Raw genomic sequence first — 19,694 nt, 5'->3', positions numbered from 1 at the left:
GTTAATTTTTTTTTGTTTTTGTTTGGTTATGCTATACTAAAATGAAGAGTTTCCCTCTTTCCCCATTTATTTATCAGTATGAACCTGTTTACTGGATTATAATACATTACTGTCATTATTTTGTTCAGATGTCTCCAGATGTAGCCTGTGACTCTCTGCAGGCCAGTTTCTGTGTCCTCATGACACATTTCCATCACACACACTTACTTCTTGCCCCAAACAGGTGTTTTCATGGTTACCTTGTGCTTTCCTTGCCCCCATCAGGATCAGGCATTTAGTAGAGAATGGGATTTAGAAACCAAGGTCTGGGTGTGCTCATTCTTACAGGCATAAACATGGTCATTCTTCCTGGCTCTTTTCGGTATATCGAGGTGGGAAATTCATACTGATACCTCCCAGTTCCAAATGAGCACTAGAGGATTTTTTTTAGCTTACCCCCATTCTATTTATCTCCCTTTTCCAACTGCAAGAAATCAAGTAATATTGACACATTAACTCATTTTTTTTTCAATTCTATAAGTCCTTAGAATTGAAGTTTTTGCATGTCAATAAATATCTTTAGAAGTTTTGCTGAATATTTTTCTTTAGAGATTTGTAAGCATAAGACCATTTTTTTCCCCTAGCTTCTAGTCTCAGTGCTCTGAAGTTTCATTATTATATGCCTTGAAAGTTTTCCATTCATTGCCCTGGCCTGCAGTAGGCTCTCCCGGTCCGACAGTCCTGTGTCTCATTTCCAGGATGATGATTCTCCCTGTTCTCTCCTTTCTGGAACCTGTTTTGTTCAACTCTTAGACCGCGTGTATGGGTCCACTTAATTTCTTACAGTCTTTTGTTATTGAATTTTCCTAATTGTCTTTGTCTTTTTGCTCTTTCTAAGGGTGTTCCTAAACTTTATCTTCCGACCCTGCTGTCATTTTCTCAGATGCTTAATTTTTCAGTGCTCCTTTGTTCCCTGAATCTTTCTCTTTTATCGTCTCTTGTTTCGTGGATGCTTGTTTCGTGGACTTCTCTCTGAAGATGCTGTTTTCTCCTCCTGTGCTGTTTGTTTACTCCAGCTTTTCCCGTGCTGAGTTCTCATGGAAAAGGCTTTTCTCAAATGTATGCTCATCTTTGGTTATGGGCTTATATCAAGCAGGACGGACTACCACTACCTACCATGTGGGCGGAGCTTGTCAGCTTTGTTGTTTGGCCTTGTGGCCTGCCATCTGTTGGATGCTCCTGAGGTAGTTTTTGAATGGATTAGATTCCCCAAAGAATATTTGAGGTTTTGCCTGAAGGGTAAAAGACCTTGGGCCATTATTCTGGGAGCTAAGTGGGGAAAGAGCACCAGGGTCTCCTCTCATTCAGCATGCATTTTTTTTCTCAATCTCTTCTTGGTGTAGAACCCCCACTTCCATCTGTGCATGTGTCTTCTGGTCCACAGGTTTCTCTGTTTTGTCTACTCCAGACAGTAGTAGACTTCCAAACATGCACCTAAGGATCCAATTTTCTTATACTTTGGACAAACCTTATTTTAGTCTCTCTCTTCACCCCCAATTTCAGAGGTGTGTCCATCGTTCCTGTTCTTGGATCTTTCCAGGAATTCCCCAGTGTAAGTGTGGTTGATTTCGTTTTCCACATTGCTGCTGTCTTCCATCCGCTTGCTTTCTCTTAAAATTGAATTGCTGTTTTCCTCGTTCTTGCAAAAAAAAACCTTTACTATAGTTCTAGTAGGTTTTCAGGAGGGAGCATCATTAAATGCTTGTGTTGAATCTTCCAACATCCTGGGTCCTCCTCACTTAGCATTTGAAAGTTGAAATTTCAGAGCCTCATAGCCCATTTCCTCCCTTCCCAAAAAGGACATGTTGACAACCAGATAAGACGCACAGTTGGAATCTTAAAATTCTGCTTATCTCTGTAAGTGCAAAGCTAATGATTACATTTTGCAGGGGCCTGAGAGATTGCTTATTTGATTCTTGTGTATAATGCATAAACATTTAACATTAACATCTAAACATTTTGTGTGTGTGTGTGAAATTGAGCATATATGAAAAGGTGTAACAGCTTAGTGAACATAGCTAGTTACTGTTACTTGCAGTAGTTACATTTTGTAAAGTTGCCTCTGACACTGAATTAGTCAATACTGAGTCCCTGCCCCTTGAGGAAGTACATGGTTAGGTTCCTGTGAGCCAATGGCTGGTCACCACATTTTAATTAACTGATCGATACATAATGTCATTTTAAGTGTTTCTCATAAAGGCCTCATGTTTAATATGTATTTTTGATTTGTAATCGTTGAGCTCAAAGCCTATAATAACATCCTAACTTATGCCCTGAATGAAGCTTATCTAATACATTTTTTCCATAAGGCACAACACATATCCTTCTTGCACTTAGGGACACTAAGTCAGCATTTCACCTCCTCACCCAGGGGCTTTTTTTTTTTTTTTTTTTTAATTTTATTTATTTAACTGACAGCACAAGTAGAGCGCAGTAGGCAGAGACAGAGGGAGAAACAGACTCCTCGCTGATCATGGAGCCCGATGCAGGGCTTGATCTCAGGACCCTGGGATCATGACCTGAGCCGAAGGCAGCCGCCTAACCAACTGAGCCGCAACTCAGGGGCATTTTAAGTAGCACCAATAAAAAGCACAAAATTGTGAAAAACATGGCACTACATAGGCCACAGAAAAGGCACCTGCTTTACCATGGGAGGTCTGAAACAAGGCAAAGCCTCAGTTGTTGGACCTCAGCTGGGAATGTGTGCATTGGGTGGCAGATTTTCCACCAGTCTCCACACACGCATGTCCTCAAATGACTGTGAAAGTGGTGGGAGTGTTGATCTGGGGGTGACAAACAAACTTGAGCTAGTAGGTGAACTGGCATATCTGTGTTCCACAAATGATGGGGATCAGCTGTACGTGTGAAGCAAACACCTGTGTAACCACCACCCACAGACACTAGAACTTGATCTGTCCCCTCTCCCAGAATGTGCATTTTGCTTTCAGAAAGTTCTGAATTTAAAGAGGTTTCCTATCTCCAGTTTGCCTCTTTAATTTGATAATTCAAGTCCTGCCTCTGAAGTGTTATTTTTTCTTCACTTGGAATACTTGAAAATAAATATTCAAGATACATATACCCTTAAGTCTCAAAATCGGGCTTCATCTTCTCCATTCTCTTGGATGTACAGCACAGGACCTGGGCTTCAGACTCTTTACTTGTCGGTCTTTATTTTTATCTGGACAATTTTGAGGCCATTGATATTCCTTTCTATATGTGGCCTCCACGTTTAATCCGGTACTCCAGGGTACACACTGAGGTTATTAGGCTGTAGGGGTGGGAAGCAAACACAACAAAATGAGGCTACCATTTCCTCTACCATTTCCTTGCCTTCACTCTCCTTCCAGCTGTAATAAGAAATGTCATTGTTACATCCTCTGGCAGACTCTGTATAACCCCTGTTGTGGCTACATAGTGAATAGAGACAGCATGACTTGCTGACTCAGGTTCCAGAAATTTTCAAAGCTTTTCGAAGTCTGAGTTTGGATGTATAATATTCACTGTACACTCTAGCAGTAGAATGCCCACTGATTCTTGATTACATCCAAGAATCTTGAGAAGTTTGGAGGCACCTTTATGAGCCTGGCTGTGTCTTTGTTCGTTTCCATCTCTCACCTGGTTATTCCTCGTTCCTTGACTGTGCACCTGTTTTTAACCCACAGGATGTGCTTTAGCTTTATTAATGCATTTCTGTCTTTTGAAAACAAAATGGTGCTGTTTTCCTCTTTGCAGCTGAAGATCTTACTTCCCCCTGAATTTTACGACTTAAAGGCTTACTTAACCTTTTCTTCCTTTTCAGTGAAATAAGTGCAGTTAGCGACTTTCACCCCTCATCTTTCCATTTATTCTTTGACTTACGTGTTCGTCACACCTTTATCGAACACGTTCTGCGTGCCAGGTTCTTTGCATCTCCAGCACCTAGTAAAGATGAGTAGGATGCAGCCTTGAAGAAGTTTAGTTAAGGAAGGGGACACCCTCCTACATAATTACACTTGCGAGATGTGTGTGGAGTGAGAGGGATGACACATGGATCGCAGAGGAAATGCACACTTCCCGGAGGCGGCTGCATCTTCAAGGATGTTTCTGTTCCTTTGACTCCACTGTGCTTTTATACCCTGCTCCTCCCTGCAGGATCCCTCAAGAGCCTTCCTCTCACCACTTGAATTAAGCATCGCCGCAGAGGCCTGGTTGGTGGACACGCTGTTGGTCTGTTGTTCCGTAGGGTGTGCAAATCTGACTCCTGCCGAGCCCAATTTCTGAGTCGACCAGTACATATTTTAAAAAACGTTTCTTTTAACCCAGTCAACGAACACATTTTTGCTAAAACTGTGCACTGATGTTTAGTAGATTCATGGGATATAAATATGATTTTTTTTACAACCCTTTTCTCTCCGCTCACTAAATCTTCTGCCGGTTCTTCCCTCCCCGAGTGCCCAGGCCATTGTGGTGCTGCCCTCCTCCTCCTTTCTCAAGAGGCCGCCGGGAGGCGAAGGCAGGGAACAGGACTGCGCATGAAGGAGCGCAATCAAGACAGGTAGCTCGATGCCGTATACCTGGTTCCTGCTCTCACTATCAGTTTCAGGAGCTTTGGCATTTCATTTACTGGCTGCCATAGTAACCAGGACTCCTGCCAATCTTCCTGTTTCCCATCTTTTATTCATCTGTAGGTGCATCTGGAGGGGGGATGGGAAAGATAGAAGCGGAAATCTCCCAGTAAAAGGGTGTGGGTTTCGGAAGCTCTGAAGAACCGCGAGTATGGATATCTTCATTTTGGCAGGTGCCAGCTGTTTGTATTAACCACAAGTAGTCGCCTGTTGGGCTTGTCCTTTCTCCATTTCACGTTCCGGGAGAGCTCCATTATTACTGTGGAAGAAGCGGAGCTTTTATGTTGATTAGAGTCGTAGGAGATCATTGCCGGAAAACCTTTCTAAACTAGAGTTCAGCCAAATTACTCATTTTTGAGATAATGAGAAGCCGGCCAGCTTTGTACTAGAATGTGGTTCTTACCTTTGTCTGCGCCTGGAGGGCTAGTGCCCAGGATTCTTAAATTCCCAGGCCACTTGAATCGAAGTGTCTGCGGTGAGACATAGGCCTCTCATTTTTGAAGTTCCTCAGGTGATTGCCAGCGTGCGGCAGAGGAATGCCTTGGTGACGCTGCCCTTTTCCTTCGGTTTACCCAAATCGTGAAAGGGGTAGTTGATTGTATGCAGTTAAGCCTCCAAATTTGGCCCGAAATAACATGTGATTGATACTTTTTGACTTCAGACCTAGGAAATAAGTGGATTATATTTAAGGAACAAAACTGCATTGTAGTTGAACTACACAGAATTGTGGTTAACCTAGGCCCATAAGAAACTGACAGCTCGTAAATTCATATGAAATTAGATCTCAGGTAGTCATGACTTTCTTCTTGCCTTGCGAGTTAAATATATTTACATATAATTATAATATATATACTACTTAAATTTATTATATATTTAAATATATTTAAATTTATTCATCTCTAACTTTTTGATACCAAGGCTTATATCAGTGTCTCCCTGTGGGCTCGCTGCAGGTGTCCCGTGGATGCCTGCTGCATTTTGCAGCTGAAGTTACTTCACTTGTCATCCTGGTACCTTCACATTGGCGGATTCAGCCGTGCCATGACGTGTGACTCTCTGTTTTCTTATTTGTGCTTTATTACTGGCACTCATTAATCTGTGCTGAACTCAAGAGTTTTGCTCCTCTGATTTTTTTTTTCTTCCATTCTTCCCGGGGTTCTTTTTATTTTCATCACATTCCCCAAAGATTAAATTTTTTTTTTTAAATTTATTTGACAGAGAGAAATCACAACTAGGCAGAGAAGCAGGAGGAAGCAGGCTCCCTGCGGAGCAGAGAGCCCAATGCGAGGCTCGATCCCAGGACCCTGGGATCATGACCTGAGCCGAAGGCACAGGCCCTAACCCACTGAGCCACCCAGGCGCCCCAAAGAATACATTTTTATGTCTGATTTCCCATGTCTCAAGAATCTCAGACAGAGCTACGTGGCTGTAGAATATGTTCAGGTTCCCCTGATGTTCCTCATCCCCTTCATTTCATTGGCAGCTGTGTTCTCAGGGCCAGACTCAGCCTTGTCCTGTCACATCTCCTTGGTTAACTCTGATTCTAGAACCAGTGATGCTGAGGCCCCTGACTTAGAGATTTCTGGTATTTCTTTGATTACCAAGAAATGAAGCAGCCAGTGTAACAGCTCGTGGTGCTGAAAGTATAGCTTGCAAGGCTCTTCCAGTAACCACTGAGCGACCCAATGATAACTCTCTGGTTTATTACATCATTAAGAATCTGTGGATGTGGAGTCAGCAAATGAGTTCCAGATGAGGCATAGGTTTATTTCTTCAACACAGTATTAGCAAATTTTGGCATCCATAGTAAGATAGCAAACAGTTGGCATAGATTTAGGGGAGGAAATCCATTTGTTTGTTTGTTTTTCAAATTCAATTAATTAGCATATAATGCATTATTAAGTTCACAGGTAGAGGTCAGTGATTCATCATTCTTATATAATACCCAATGTTCATATCCTCGCATGCCCTCCTTAATGTCCAGCACCCAGTTACCCCATCCCCCACCATCTCCCCTCTAGCAACCCTCAGTTTGTATCCTGTCATCAAGAGTCTCTTACGGTTTGTTTCCCCTCTCTATTTTGGTCTTGTTTTATTTTTTCCCTCGGAAGAAATACTTTTAAAATCAAAACAAAATGAATTTTTCCCAACAGAAGTTTGTTTCTAAAACACCTTTTATTGCTCATTGTAAAAAAAAAAACAGATAATAAAGCAAAGTATAAAAAAGGAAAAAACAGAATAGTCCTCTTATCTTCACTGCTAGGGGAAAAGAGTTTAACATTTAGCTGTATATTCATCCAGACCTTTTCTCCATATATGTATACGTAAGTACACATGGATTGACCTTACATGCTGGTTTTTAGTTTTGTTAAAATATTTTTATGTTTTATGTAGGAATCAACATCCTTTTACTAAATGTTTGTATCATACTGATTGATTCAGTGAAAATAATTCAGTGAACCAGTCTTTTATTAATGGACAACTACATTTCTGTTCACTGTCCTAATAACTTTATGGGGAGATTTTCATAGCTAAGTTCTTGTGCAGGGATATGGTAGTTTTCTGAGTAAATTCTTAGAAGTGGCTGTGGGATTGAAGGGGGGATACACATTTGAAACTCCTATATCCTGCCATTTGCCCTCCAGAAAGTTTACATTTTTACCAGTAGTGTAGGTGAAGGTTTGAGGAAACAACTGAATGTACTAAGGAAAAAACTTGCCTTGAAAAAAAAGCGATGGCTTGTGTGAGTACCAACACAGTGCCCATGTTGATTCTGCCCCAAATATAAATGCCCCCTGCATCTTCCCATTCCTCTGTCCCACTGTTCGTCCAGACCTGCTCTGAGAGAGCTCTGACTGACCCTCCTTCTGCTTCTAGAAGAGGCGTTCTGTTGTTGGGGTCAGGCTGCTGTCCTCTCCAGCCCACCAGTCACAAGTAGCTGCTCCCTTGGAGTTCTTGGAACTTTGATGGGTTTTGCTTCGGTGTTGTCTGTGTTTAACTTCCTTTTTAATTAGTTTGCCTACACGTGTCTGTGTTCATGTCCGCGTCGCAAACTTTTAAAGGGCTGGGATTTTTGCCTTTCACATCCCTGTGCCCTTTTGGAGGTGGATTTCACTGTGGGCAACCCAGAAGTACTTGGCTGGAAGAGGCCTTTGAGAGGATGGTTTCCAGATTTTAAAAAAATTAGGTAGAGCCTTAAGAAATGGTCAGGGTCCATAACTATAATTGATCCCCCCAACTGGCAGTTTCATCAGGTTCAACCTGTGTTTCTGACACCCACAGAATGTGGTATGCACATTCGGTTTTTTCTCCTTCCTTTTCCAGACATAAGGAGTATGCTTCCTCTTTACAACTGATTTGTGTTGTTAAGATTATTTTAAAAATTGTTCCTTGGTGAAGATTGCTAGGTGGCCTCACAAAGATGATCATGTAAATTAAATACCATATTCATAGGTGCTTTTCACTTGCTCTACATTTTAGCCACTTTTAGGGCTCTATAACCTTGTTAAATGGTCGTGTGATATGTCTGAACTGTGAATGCAGTTTCTAATTTAAAATTATTTTTAGAATTTGAGGTACTTTATGCAGAGGACATGACAGTTGCTTAAAAAAAGAAGTTTTTCAGTGCATTTTACTTTTGTTACTTTCACTATATGGTTGTTGGTCCTCGTCTCTTTTCCCATCCTTCCCCATTTTTGAAAGCCTGTTAAGTCTTTGTTCAGTAGTTAGTCCGTGTTTGTTATAAATTGTCTTGCAAATATGATTCACGGGCAGAGTAGTAGAGCGGTGCAGTTCTACTTTCTAGAAGCATTATCTATCTTTGACCCTGGAAAAAGCCTATAAAATGTACTATTCTGGTCACTTAACCCCTAAGTTATGCAGTGTATAACAGTACATAGTGTGTAGTCATGTTTGAACATGCATTTATGTAGCTTTACTTTTTTTTTTTTTTTTTTAGTGTTCTAGATTTGTCCTTACTGAATCTACACTGATTTTTAGAATAGCTTCTGTGCTTAGTAATTTTTAATCCTAATTACCTGGAGTGTTGCAACTGTTGATTCAAATTGTGGGGCAAAAACGGGGTTCTCTGAACATAAAAATATTCTGAAAAACAGTTCTCCTGGAACCATTTTCAGGGTTGGCCTTTGCAGATGTTGTGAGGCCGGGCTGACACTTTACACGTTTTAAGATAGATTGTTCGTCCAGGTCTGTTAGTGACAGAACTTCCCTTAAAGCCTCTTCTGCTGTTGAAAGGTGCTCACAGATTTTCTTTTTCCATCGCTGTCAGCATCTCAATACAGAATTTCAAGGAAATTTCTTTTGAGGAGATAAATCCCAGAATTAAGATGCAGCAGAGAACGAGAGAGGCTTTCACATATACATTTTCCCAGGTTTTGACGGTTTTCTGACCTGGCTCCGCCTTCCGTAAATCCTCCGCAGCTGCACACCGTGTTGTACGTGAGGACGGCGATGGGTCGGTGGGCACTGCCTGCGGGTCGGTGTGCATTCTGCACACTGTGAGGGTGTGCTGGCCTCTGAGGGTGTTGTGGTGAAAGCTGAATGCATCCGAGGGCCAGGGAGCCTAATTTACAAGAGGATTTTGTTGACAGGCCTCTCTTCTTTAATCTTCATTTAATGAGAGAAAACACTGGCTGTGGACCGGTGGTATTCCTAGTATTCCTAGTATTCCCTTAACTTTTTTGCTTAAGTAACCTTACTGAAGGGGGATTTTATTTTGCTGCAAGTAGAGATGTCCTTCTTTTTATTTTTCCTGTTTGCTCTCGTCTTTATCATAGAAACTTTGTCCATTAGACTCTCTAGAGGTTTTCAAAATATAGCCTGAGCTGCCTGGCCTTCCAGGGACGCCCGCAGGACACCGTTACAAAAGCGGTAGCGGGTAAAAGAGCTCGTACCTTGATGCGAGTCCAGGCACAGCACCAGGCCTTACTAGTCGTCAGCGTGTTCCTCACTTCTGCGCTTGTAGCTTTTTAAAAACCCATTTTCACTTCGGAATGTCCTGCAGAATCAGGGCTGGTGCCAGAATAGTGCTGGAATTTAATCTTGGCAGGGGCTTTAGAAGTGAGCCAGTCTAGCTTCCCACCCAATGCAGACTGACTCGGTGGTCCTCCTGTATCCAGTGACGGGGGGAGGCTCGCTGCTTCACACGGCAGCCCATCTCGTTCACGTGGCTGGAATTTTCAGAAATGTGTGGTTTACACACTGTTTCTCTATAGTGTTTACCCTTTGGTTCCTGTCTAAACCTTAGGGTCTGATCAGTATATGACATACCTATTTTTTTTCAGAGTAGCCATGCAAATATATAAAGTTTTGGATTTTCCCTGAGTTGTATTTGCAGCCTGAATATCAGTAGTTTTAGTAATTCATAATAATAAGACCAAAACTGGTCATTTTGTCCAATGTGAATTTTTTTTTAAAGATTTTATTTATTTATTTGACAGAGAGAGAGATCACAAGCAGGCAGAGAGAGAGGGGAAAGCATGTTCCCCGCTGAGCTGAGAGCCCAATGCGGGGCTCGATCCTAGGACCCTGGGATCATGACCTGAGCCGAAGGCAGAGGCTTTAACCCACTGAGCTACCCAGGCGCCCCTCCAGTGTGATTTTTTTAAAGTATTGTTTATTGTAAATTTTTTGGACAGTACTTTATCTTAACAGCAGATAATTAGAACTAAGTTTAATATTTATATTTGTATATATACTAGGCCTTGTTATCTAAAATACATGAATATTTAGTTTCACTCCTATTAGATGAATTCTGGATTCTTTTAAACTACAATATTAGTATTAACAGCATTTTGGCACTATATGAAATAAATAGAAAGAAACTAGTATTGCCATTTTGCTTGCTTGAATATTGCAGTTACTAAGTGACAATGAGCTACCTTGTATATATGAATAGCAGCTTCAAATTGTAGTAGAGATTGGAGGAAACTTAGTTAGGGTTTCTCCAGGAAAAAAGAGTAAGCAAGCAGAGGATGGAATTGATACATTCATTTGCTTATTTAACCACCATTTTCTAGTGCCTGCCCCCTGACAACGTGAAGTGCTTTAGACTTTGAGAGTACAGAGGAGTCCATGATGGGCAAAAGTCCTTGCTCTCTTGCAGCTTCTTTCTAGCAATGAAAGGGTATTTACAGGTTGCCACAAGTGCTGTGTAGGAAGAAACAGGAATGACAGACTCCCTGGGGGAGGCAGGGCAGTTGGGGTGAGGAGGATATCAGGATGAGGGGCACAGAAGAAAAGAGAGGGAGACGACTTTCAAACTTTGTATGCCCCTGGGCTATTTTGAGAATTACAGTATAAATGTTGTTTGTGTGAAGCTTGTAGAGGCAGAAAATTTGTTGGGAACTGCTGATTTTCACAGGAGAAAACTGAGGCACAGGTTTAAAAATGGATAAATTTTAACAAGTCATGCAAGGTTGTAACTCATTTGTGAATGAGCGGGGACTGGAATCCAGTTTTCCTAGTTCCCATTCACATTCATTCATTGTTTCTTTTCCATAGTTTTTTTCAAGTGAACGTTTTTAGCCCCTCAGTCTGTGCCTTGCCAAAATTGTGTTTCATTGCCATATGGTGGATTGGAGGAAAGTCTTAAGGAGCTGCTTTCAGATGGGTTGGGAGAAGCCTATGAGAAGCACATACAACCTTTCTTAGAATAGTTGGAATGAAATGGTTCAGAGACCTTGTGAATGAGAATTATGGCAGCAAGATCATTTCCTTTCCTGTAGACCATATGTTCTTACAAATCGAACATTGTGCTGGGTTGGATTGAGGAGAACTTTTGGTTTGGTTTGGTTTGGTTTTGAAGCCTAAGAATTTTATTTTAATAGAGCTGTAGGTTTCACTGGATGAGGAAAGGTGCAGTTGGCATCTTGGGTTGGTGAGGAGGTGAGCTTGGTGGTTGGAGTGGTGAATCTGTAGTCACTTCTGTGAGACCCGCGATGTCCGGAACATCCGGGCTGGTGGTGTTCCCTTAGATTGGTGCCATGTGTGTCCACCTGAGGACCATCCCAGGGGGCCTTCTCTGTCTGCATACCTCAGTGGCCCAGGCTCATGGTTTTTATTTGTGATACATTTTAGGGTTAGTGGATTGAGGCCTTGCCTGTATCCCCCAGTCTACTGCAATGGAGAGGTTGGACAGTTAGTAAATTTACAGTTAGTAAATAACTTAGTCTTTGCAGGACATACAGTTTCTGATGTAATTTCAGATCTACCTGTGGCACGAAAGCAGCCATGGGCACTATGCCCGTGCATGGGCTGGCTGTGTTCCAATAAAACTTTACTTGCACAAACAGGTAATGAGGCAGATGGCTCCGGAGCCCTTGTATGCTAGACCCCTGCTGTAGAATGATGAGGTAAGGTAGGAGGGACAAGTTGAACTCCTCTAATAAAAAAGAAATTTGTTGTTTTGTTGTTAAAGATTTTATTTATCAGAGAGAAAGAGAGGGAGAGAGTGTGCATGTACAGGCGCACAAGCAAGGTGGGGGCAGAGGGAGAGAGGGAGAAGCAGACCCCCCGCTGAGCAGAGAGCCCAAGAAGAGCCTCCCAGGACCCTGAGATCATGACCCCAGTCGAAGGCAGACACTTAGACGACTGAGCCACTCCGATGCCTCAACAAGAAATATTTTTGTTCCTCCATCTTTCTTTTAAAACTTTTGGGTTCTGTGAAATTACCATGAAACAAATGTGACCATTGCAGCAGTCTGCAATTTGACCTTGACATACTAAAGTCAAACAAAATGTATTTTGATATTTCCCTAGAGTTATATTCTTGTTAGGTAGCTTTACCCTGTTTGAGGACAGAAGAAAATTTCTTATTTCAGAAGTTCTTCAGAGGGGTTGCTCCATGTTTCATACTCTAAGCACTTCAGTTGAGATTTAAACAAGACGAGTTATTGAGATACATTCTTTTTTTTAGTCAAGCAAAGCTGAAATTAAAATTTACGATTTGGGTAGATAATCAGAAGACTGTAAGCCATCAAAGTTTGGGGTTTTTTGTTGTTGTTGTTTTTTTAAAAAACTTAACTCACATCTTTATTTGGGAAGACTATTTGTCTGCCTAGTCATAAGTTAATAGGTGCAGCACCAGGTCAAGAAGTGGCATTGTTAATGAAATGAAATATTACCCTGCTGTTACTAACGGGGCTTCCGCAGAAATGTGGAAATGCCTAACTAATGAAATGTGAGAATTTAGTCTCCCTGTTGATTAGAACTGTATAAAAACACGTTTGTGTACAATTGTGAGGAGAAATTGCCATAGACTTGCTACCTGTTTAGTGTTAATGTGAAGTGATTTGGGCCCCTGTTTTTATTGTTGGTAGGAAATTTGTTTTATCATAAAGCTGGTTAAATACATAAATATAATTTTTAGTAGAAATCTAAAAAAATTCCTGGTGGGCTGCAGTATGAGATGAAAGTAAAAATTTAATTTCTCAACCTTAAACTAGTACTTTGTGCATTCACAGCATTTTAGCAGAATTTGTCGAATGAAAATGTACAGGAATGGTGGATTTCCTTTGGTTGCCGGAGTGCACGCTTAAAATGATTCTCCATTAATTCTTTTCACTTGATCTGAAATGAGCCCCTGGAAGGTAGTCTTAAGTTCACTCCTGTACTTTGTGATAGATCTCTCTACCTGGATCCCTTCAATTATGTCTTTGAGGAGAAGCATCTCTTTTCCTTGACGAGGCGCCCCTCTGGCATCCTCTGCCCGTCCCCCAATTTCTTTCGCGGGTGTTCCTTCCCTTGCACCAGGCTCTTCCGCTTACCAGCTGCCGTGTCCTCTCAGAGTCATGGCATCTCTCTGAGACCCCAACTTCCACATTGGTAAACTGTCTTTGCTCTTTTTTTTTTTTTTTTCCTTTATTTCGGTGAAGATTCAGTATGTCACAGTAACACACTAGCCCGCGCGGGCTCACAGCAGGTGCGCGGTGCATCAGCTCTGCCGTTGTTCTTACTTAAAACCTCTTCCGTTCTATCCCCCTGACTGCTTCGTTCCCCTGTAACTACGAACTTGCTCCCGTTCTCTGCCCCCTCGGACATGCGGCTCACACTCAGCCTCCTGTGCTTTCTCTTGCCCTTCATTGCTGTCACACGACACCACAGAAACTTGCCGTCTGGCTCTTGGCCTCATTCCGTGTGACAGCGCAGCCACCACACCGTGGCCTTTGCTTCCTTGTCATCCTCTACCCTGTCATTCTGGAGTCTGTCACAAGGCGGGCCTGATTTTCCCGGACTGTTGGACTACCTTGTCTGTTTGCTTCTCTGACTTCGGGTTCCCTTGGCAGGCCACATGGTTGTGTTCCCCAAGGGTCTGCTGCTCCCTTCTCCCCCTGCACCCTCCCTCCACGATGTCTCCTACTCCTGGGGCTCCAGGAGCCCTGCCATGCAGATGAGCTGAAATGGGTGATTCTAACCTGCCCTGGTGTTTCGAGCTTAAGGTTTACATCTTGAGAGGTCAGCTTGGAGGAGCTGAGGGCAACTCAGACTCAGCACATCAATCCATCTTTGTATTGTGCCCAGCGAGCGTCCGCAGGTTTCCCTCTAGCTGTTAGTAACAATACCATCCCCAGCCTCCGTATTTTGGGGCTCCTCCTCTGCCACGTCTCTGTCTCGCTCCCCCATTGCCATAGCCGCGTCTTCTCAGCTGCATCCTGTAAAGTGTCTTTGCTTTCAGAGTTCTTCTGTATATACGTACGTAAAGGGAGAGATCTGGAAAGAAGTTCACCCGAGTGTTACAAGTCTCTGATCTCTGGGTGGTGGGGGTTTTATACTGTTTGGATTTTGGTGTTTTTAACGGGCATCAGGATTTCCGTGCTCGCGCGCTGGCTTCTCCCTCTCAGCCCTCCTGCGTCCCGATCATCAGCCGGCGGGACTCATCCTAGTTACACTCACACTTTCTTGCCTTTGCTCCTGTACTTAGAGCCTGTTCCATTGGTTCTTTGCATCTCCCAGTGTCACTTTTCAGGGTTTCTCCCGAATAAGCTTTGCTTTAGTGCATTCATTTTCCCAACCGAATGTGCCGCCTTTCACAAGCTCTCTTTGCGGTGGCTTTTTGTGTTAATTCCTTTATTAGATTGTAAGCTCCAAGAGAGCAGAGAGTGGGTCTTACTCATCCTTTTCCATGTTTGGTTATAATCTCCCTGTTTTTCTTTGGGGACAACCCCTTTTCCCACTGGCTCTGGTTCTGGTGGGATGGCCGGTCGAAGCGTCCTGCCAAGAGGATGGGATGTTCTTCCCCTGGAATTTGGATTTTGAGTCATGGGATACAAGGACTGACAATGATTGGCGTGGATTCATCCTGGCCAAGGTGCTCTGAAGAAGCCATTTCTTAGTTCCTGCTTCCCAGATCCCTGCAGCTGCCCTGGTTCCAGAACTCTCCGAGGCCTGGTTCTTCAGATTTTCCTTCGTATCTGTGAGCTATCTCGTATCCTTACACTAAATGTCTCTCTCTTTAAATTTTAAGATAGCTAGACAGTTTCTGTTGCTTTTTTCCCTGCCAATAGAGCTGTTATGATTGGAACTGACCAGACTTAATCATTCTAGTTCATATATTGATTCTGATACGTTTTTTTCTTCTCTTTAAAAATGAAAACAAAAAAACAGCCAGAGACTGCTGCTGCTTTGAAACGTACGCTAGAAGCCCTGATGGACAGAGGGGCGATAGTGAGAAACTTGGAAAATCTGGGTGACCGAGCGCTGCCTTATAAGATTTCCGCCCACAGCCAGCAGCACAGTAGAGGAGGGTAAGTGTCTTCATGAATCTCAACAAATGGCTTTGGTCAGCTGTTAACAATGCTGTTTCGTTCTTGTTGGAAATGATGATAATTTCTCAGGAGATCTCTGTTGCACCAGGTGGCCTGTGGGTTCGTACTCTAGAGGTGTTGTGATTTAAATGGGTGCCAGTATAGCTGGTCCATAATAAACCATAACCAGAGTACAGAAACAGGTCATGCGAGGAGCAACAGGTGTATAAGCTTTTGATGGTGGGAAACTTTTTTTGTCAACCTATGCACTGTTTCCTCCTGACATTTCTTCAGCTTTGCCTTTACAGTGCCTCAGTGACAATGTGCTGTCCACACACTTGGTGCATCCTTTGTCAATAATGCGGGTTGCAGGTGACAAGCACCAGGTACTGGGAGTAATGCGTTTAACCAGCACCTGACCCGCAGTAGAGAAATGGTTTTATGTATGCCGAACAATAATCACAATTCTCTGTTTCAAAATTTTTTTCTCCCAAAAGTGTATAGCACCTTCCTCAAACATGTCGAAGATTTGACTCTGTAGCAGTAACGGTCCTGGTAGAAATTCTTTGATACCAGTTTGCTTGTTGAGTTGATCTGAAGCTTCTCTGACTCCTCATGATGTTATTTTTACACACATAATTTCTGGTTTGGAGGAGAAACCTTCTGATACTGTTGAGTTTCCCAGAAGTACTGATAGAGAAGATGGAAATCAGTGCTTAGTGGTGGGAAAGTCCAGGAGCTGAAGACTCCGTTCTCGCACTGGTGCTTGCCAGCTGTGTGGCCTTCACCAAGTCTTCAGCTTCTCTGATTCCTGTTCCCTTGGATACTGAACTCAGGTGGTCATTCTCCCATCCTTGTCGTGGGGATCCAATGAGATCATTGCTCCATGGGCTGTAGGGCTGGTGCCGCTCTTGTCCCCGCAGAGCTGGGGGTCTGTGCCGGTGCGGCCGCGGGAGAGGCCTGCGTGCGGTCCCGCCTCACGCTGCGGTTGAGCCTCTGCCAGCGTGCGGCACATACTGCAGACCTCTTCTGATTGCTTCACCTTGCTCTGTGCTAGCGTTCAGCTGCTTGAGAACACCTCTGAAGAGAGCGCCTGCGCCGTTGCTAGGCAACTTGAAATGCACAGTGGCCGTTCCTCTTCCACGACTGGTAGAAAGAGGATGGGGATGGCGTGTGTAACGTGTTTTTTTTTAACTTAACCACAAAAGGGTTTCATTTTAACAGCAAAGCCATGAATCCTTTTGCCTTTTTGTTCAGAGAGGAGCATGTAAAATTTAGCTAAGGATTATTAGCCAGGTTCTTGGTTAGAAAGCACGGAACAGGAGGAGAAGCCCCTTCCCTCATTCATGTGCTTTCAGGGATGTGCACTAGGAGTGCTTTCTTCTGCCCCCTTTCCAAGGAGAATTTGTTGAGGGTTGGTGTGACCAGCATTCCAGAATTTGCACTTCTTGCAAGTGCACTAAGCACTAAAGTGCTTAGTGCTGCTGCTGCTGTCTGAGGACCACACTTTGAGAACTGTGTTGACTCATTAGTTGTCAGGCCTCTGTGTACAGTGCTGGGTTGGGTGGTGCTGTTTTTCTTTAGTGGATGGAATAAATTCAGATCCTGGAAGAACCCCCCCCCCCCCCCGAACTAAGCCCGAACTGCTGAAACACTTAGCCCCACGTTCTGGATTCCTGACAAGGGGCATGTGCCCCACCAAGGACTCTTGCTGTCACTCTGTTCATTCACATTTAACAATTTTATCTCTGGCCCTTTTACTCTCAGACTCCTCAGCAAAGGAGGAGTAACATTCATAAAGGGTAATATATATGTGTATTGTATATAGACACGGGACCTCCCTCCTAGTTGGGGAGGTTCATGATGTAAGCTTGGTTTTCTGGTATTAATCAATGTCTGGTATGTATTTGTTTAAGGTAGCATTTTCCAAAGTGTGGTCTCTGAAATACTAGTTAGACAGATACACTCTACCAAAAAATGGGGTGTGTGTGTGTGTGTGTGTGTGTGTGAGAGAGAGAGAGAGAGAGCGCGAGCGAGCGTAAGTAATTAGGTGTGGGATCCTTTGGAGAGTCTGATCCCTTCCGGAGATGCGCAGCGTATGAGTGTAGTAATGGTGAGAAGCCCTTCAGTAAGTCGCCTTCATTTATCAACTTTGACTGTTACCTTTTATTTTTATAACACTCATTACTGTTCTTCACAGTGACTTTGGATTAAAGAGGAGATGAGAGATGAGAGGCTAATGTATTTTGGAGTTACCGGGGGGTAAAAATTTAAACTTGAGTGGTGTGTCAGATGTCTGTAGTGTGGAGCTTAAGGGTAGTCTGATATTCTCTCCTGACTTCAGCCAGCCCTCCCCTCAGGTCACTCCCTGCAGTGATGTTTGTACCAGGTTTTTTGTGCATTTGGTAAGGTCTGTGTGTCCCTTGCACACAGCCACATCAGGGGTCACAAACATGTATTAAGTGGATTATATGCCAGGATTCTGTGCTGGGTGCTGGAAAGGCTCAATTTTTCGAAGTGATTAAGAAGAAACAGCAGACTTGTTTGTTGTAAATTTAGCATTCGAAAGTTTTTAACTCTTGGAACATCCCTGGAGACCTGGCATATATCTATAATTTCGGTGAGGCACTGGTTTGAGTCCTGGGGTTGGTATTTGAGAGCCAGTTTTTTTTTTTAGCTAACGAGTGAGCCTAGATGTCCTCCAAGAATGCACATCACTCGTGGTACTGTTGGTATTATGTGTTTGTTGTTCTTACATTTTATGGGAGGAAATGTCTATCCTGGTGGTATTCCTAGGTCTCTGGATGGTTCTTGTGATCCGGTGTGGTTCCTGGTCACAAGTGGTTTTCCGTTGAGTCAGAGACGTGCTTGCACATTGCTGACCTAGTCACTGGCCAAAGAGATACCCGGGCTGGGGCCTGGCACAGCAGTGACCACCCGGCCTGGCTGACAGCCCGTCTCCGCCACGTTACTTCCCGTGTTGTTGGGGGATTGCCTCTGTCGTTCTCCATCCTTGCCCGGGTGGGTAGAAAAGTGCATAGGTAGGAGAGATACTGCTGCCTCAGGGTTATGTGGGGGGGTCTCCCCAGGGGAGGAGGTGTTTATTGCTGTATCAGGTCTCTGACCAGTATATGCCAAAAAATCAAGTACGCGTGTGGTGTTCCACATATTAGTTAAGTTGTGCCCCAGGTGATGTGAATTAGACCAGGAAGGAGTTAACCAGATGTCCCCTTTGCTCTTTGGGCACGTTGGAGTGGTTGGGAGGTTTGGGTCTTCTGGACCAAATTCTAGATGGAGGATTTGGCCTTACTAAAACACCTGTTGTCTCTAGGCAGTATCTGGAAATGATTGGAGCCTGACGCAGGTTGCGGGGAGGCAAGTGGGGGGTGGGTCTTACACATTCTGAGATTCATTCTCAGCTCTGGATTTGCTTTGGTCTCCTGGGGACCCATTGGTTTTCCCTACTTGGTACCTTCAGATGCTCACCTTTATCAACTCGGAGCAAGGGAGGGTTGGCGTGGAAGATGCTTACTGTAGACCTCAGAGTCTGAAAGGTGACGATGTGACACGTGCAGAGGGGAGCAGTGGTGGGCTGGCTAAAGAGGGACAGGCATTTTCTGAGTCATGGTGTGAGGCGCCGGCTGCAGAAGTGCTCCGGTGTCAGACTTCAGGGCTGCCCTGACTAGCGTAAGGCTCTCTCTCCACTAGATGGGGCTGGGCTGAGACTCAGCGGGCTTTCTGGTAGAGAGACAGCCGTAGTACACACTGTGGTCCATAGTTCCGTGCTGGGCTTGTGCTTGTTTGGAAAAGGATGCCCCCGACGGGCTTTGGCCGTTCCTAGCAGGTCCGATTTTACTGCGTGGAGATGGAACTTCGTGCAGAGGGAAGGCGTGTGTAAAGGAACTCTTATGTGCTGAAGGAGGTTTTTCTTGCCTGTTTTGCCCCTTTCTCCATTCTCGTCTGTTTTGAAACGTGAATAGGTGCTTATAAGATCTGCTGGCCTACATATAAGATGCCCTTCTATTTACGGGTAAGCAGAACAGTAAAAATAACCGGCTCTGTGGTGAATCATGGAATTTTACTGACTCGCTCCCCAAACGTGTCTGCAGCTTTACTCCAAGAGAGCTTCTGGCACCCACTCTAGAGGGGATTGAGGCTTCTCTGTAGTTTTCCTGTTAGCTGACGTTTCCATGTTCTCGTGCTTTCCTGCCAGCAGTAGGCCCAGGCCAGCCTCCTGACCCCGTTCCTGTGTGCAAAGGTGCTCCACAGCTGGGTTTCAAGGCAGAGC

The 19,694-nt window shown here is 43.8% G+C and overlaps 1 protein-coding gene across 1 annotated transcript in view; it reads left to right on the top strand.

Moving 5' to 3' along the window:
• Positions 1–19,694, top strand: part of MRPS6 (mitochondrial ribosomal protein S6) — a 66,124-nt gene that overhangs the window by 35,000 nt on the left and 11,430 nt on the right. Inside the window, exon 2 of the mRNA XM_082723233.1 lies at positions 15,267–15,406. Within this exon, the coding sequence (XP_082579359.1) occupies positions 15,267–15,406 (140 nt within the window). The remainder of the gene's footprint in view (positions 1–15,266; positions 15,407–19,694) is intronic.

The sequence above is a fragment of the Mustela nivalis genome, assembly GCF_964662115.1.
Source record: "Mustela nivalis genome assembly, chromosome: 1".
Taxonomy (NCBI): domain Eukaryota; kingdom Metazoa; phylum Chordata; class Mammalia; order Carnivora; family Mustelidae; genus Mustela; species Mustela nivalis.
Note: the sequence above shows the minus strand (reverse complement) of the source record. Positions and strands in the feature narration are given on the sequence as shown.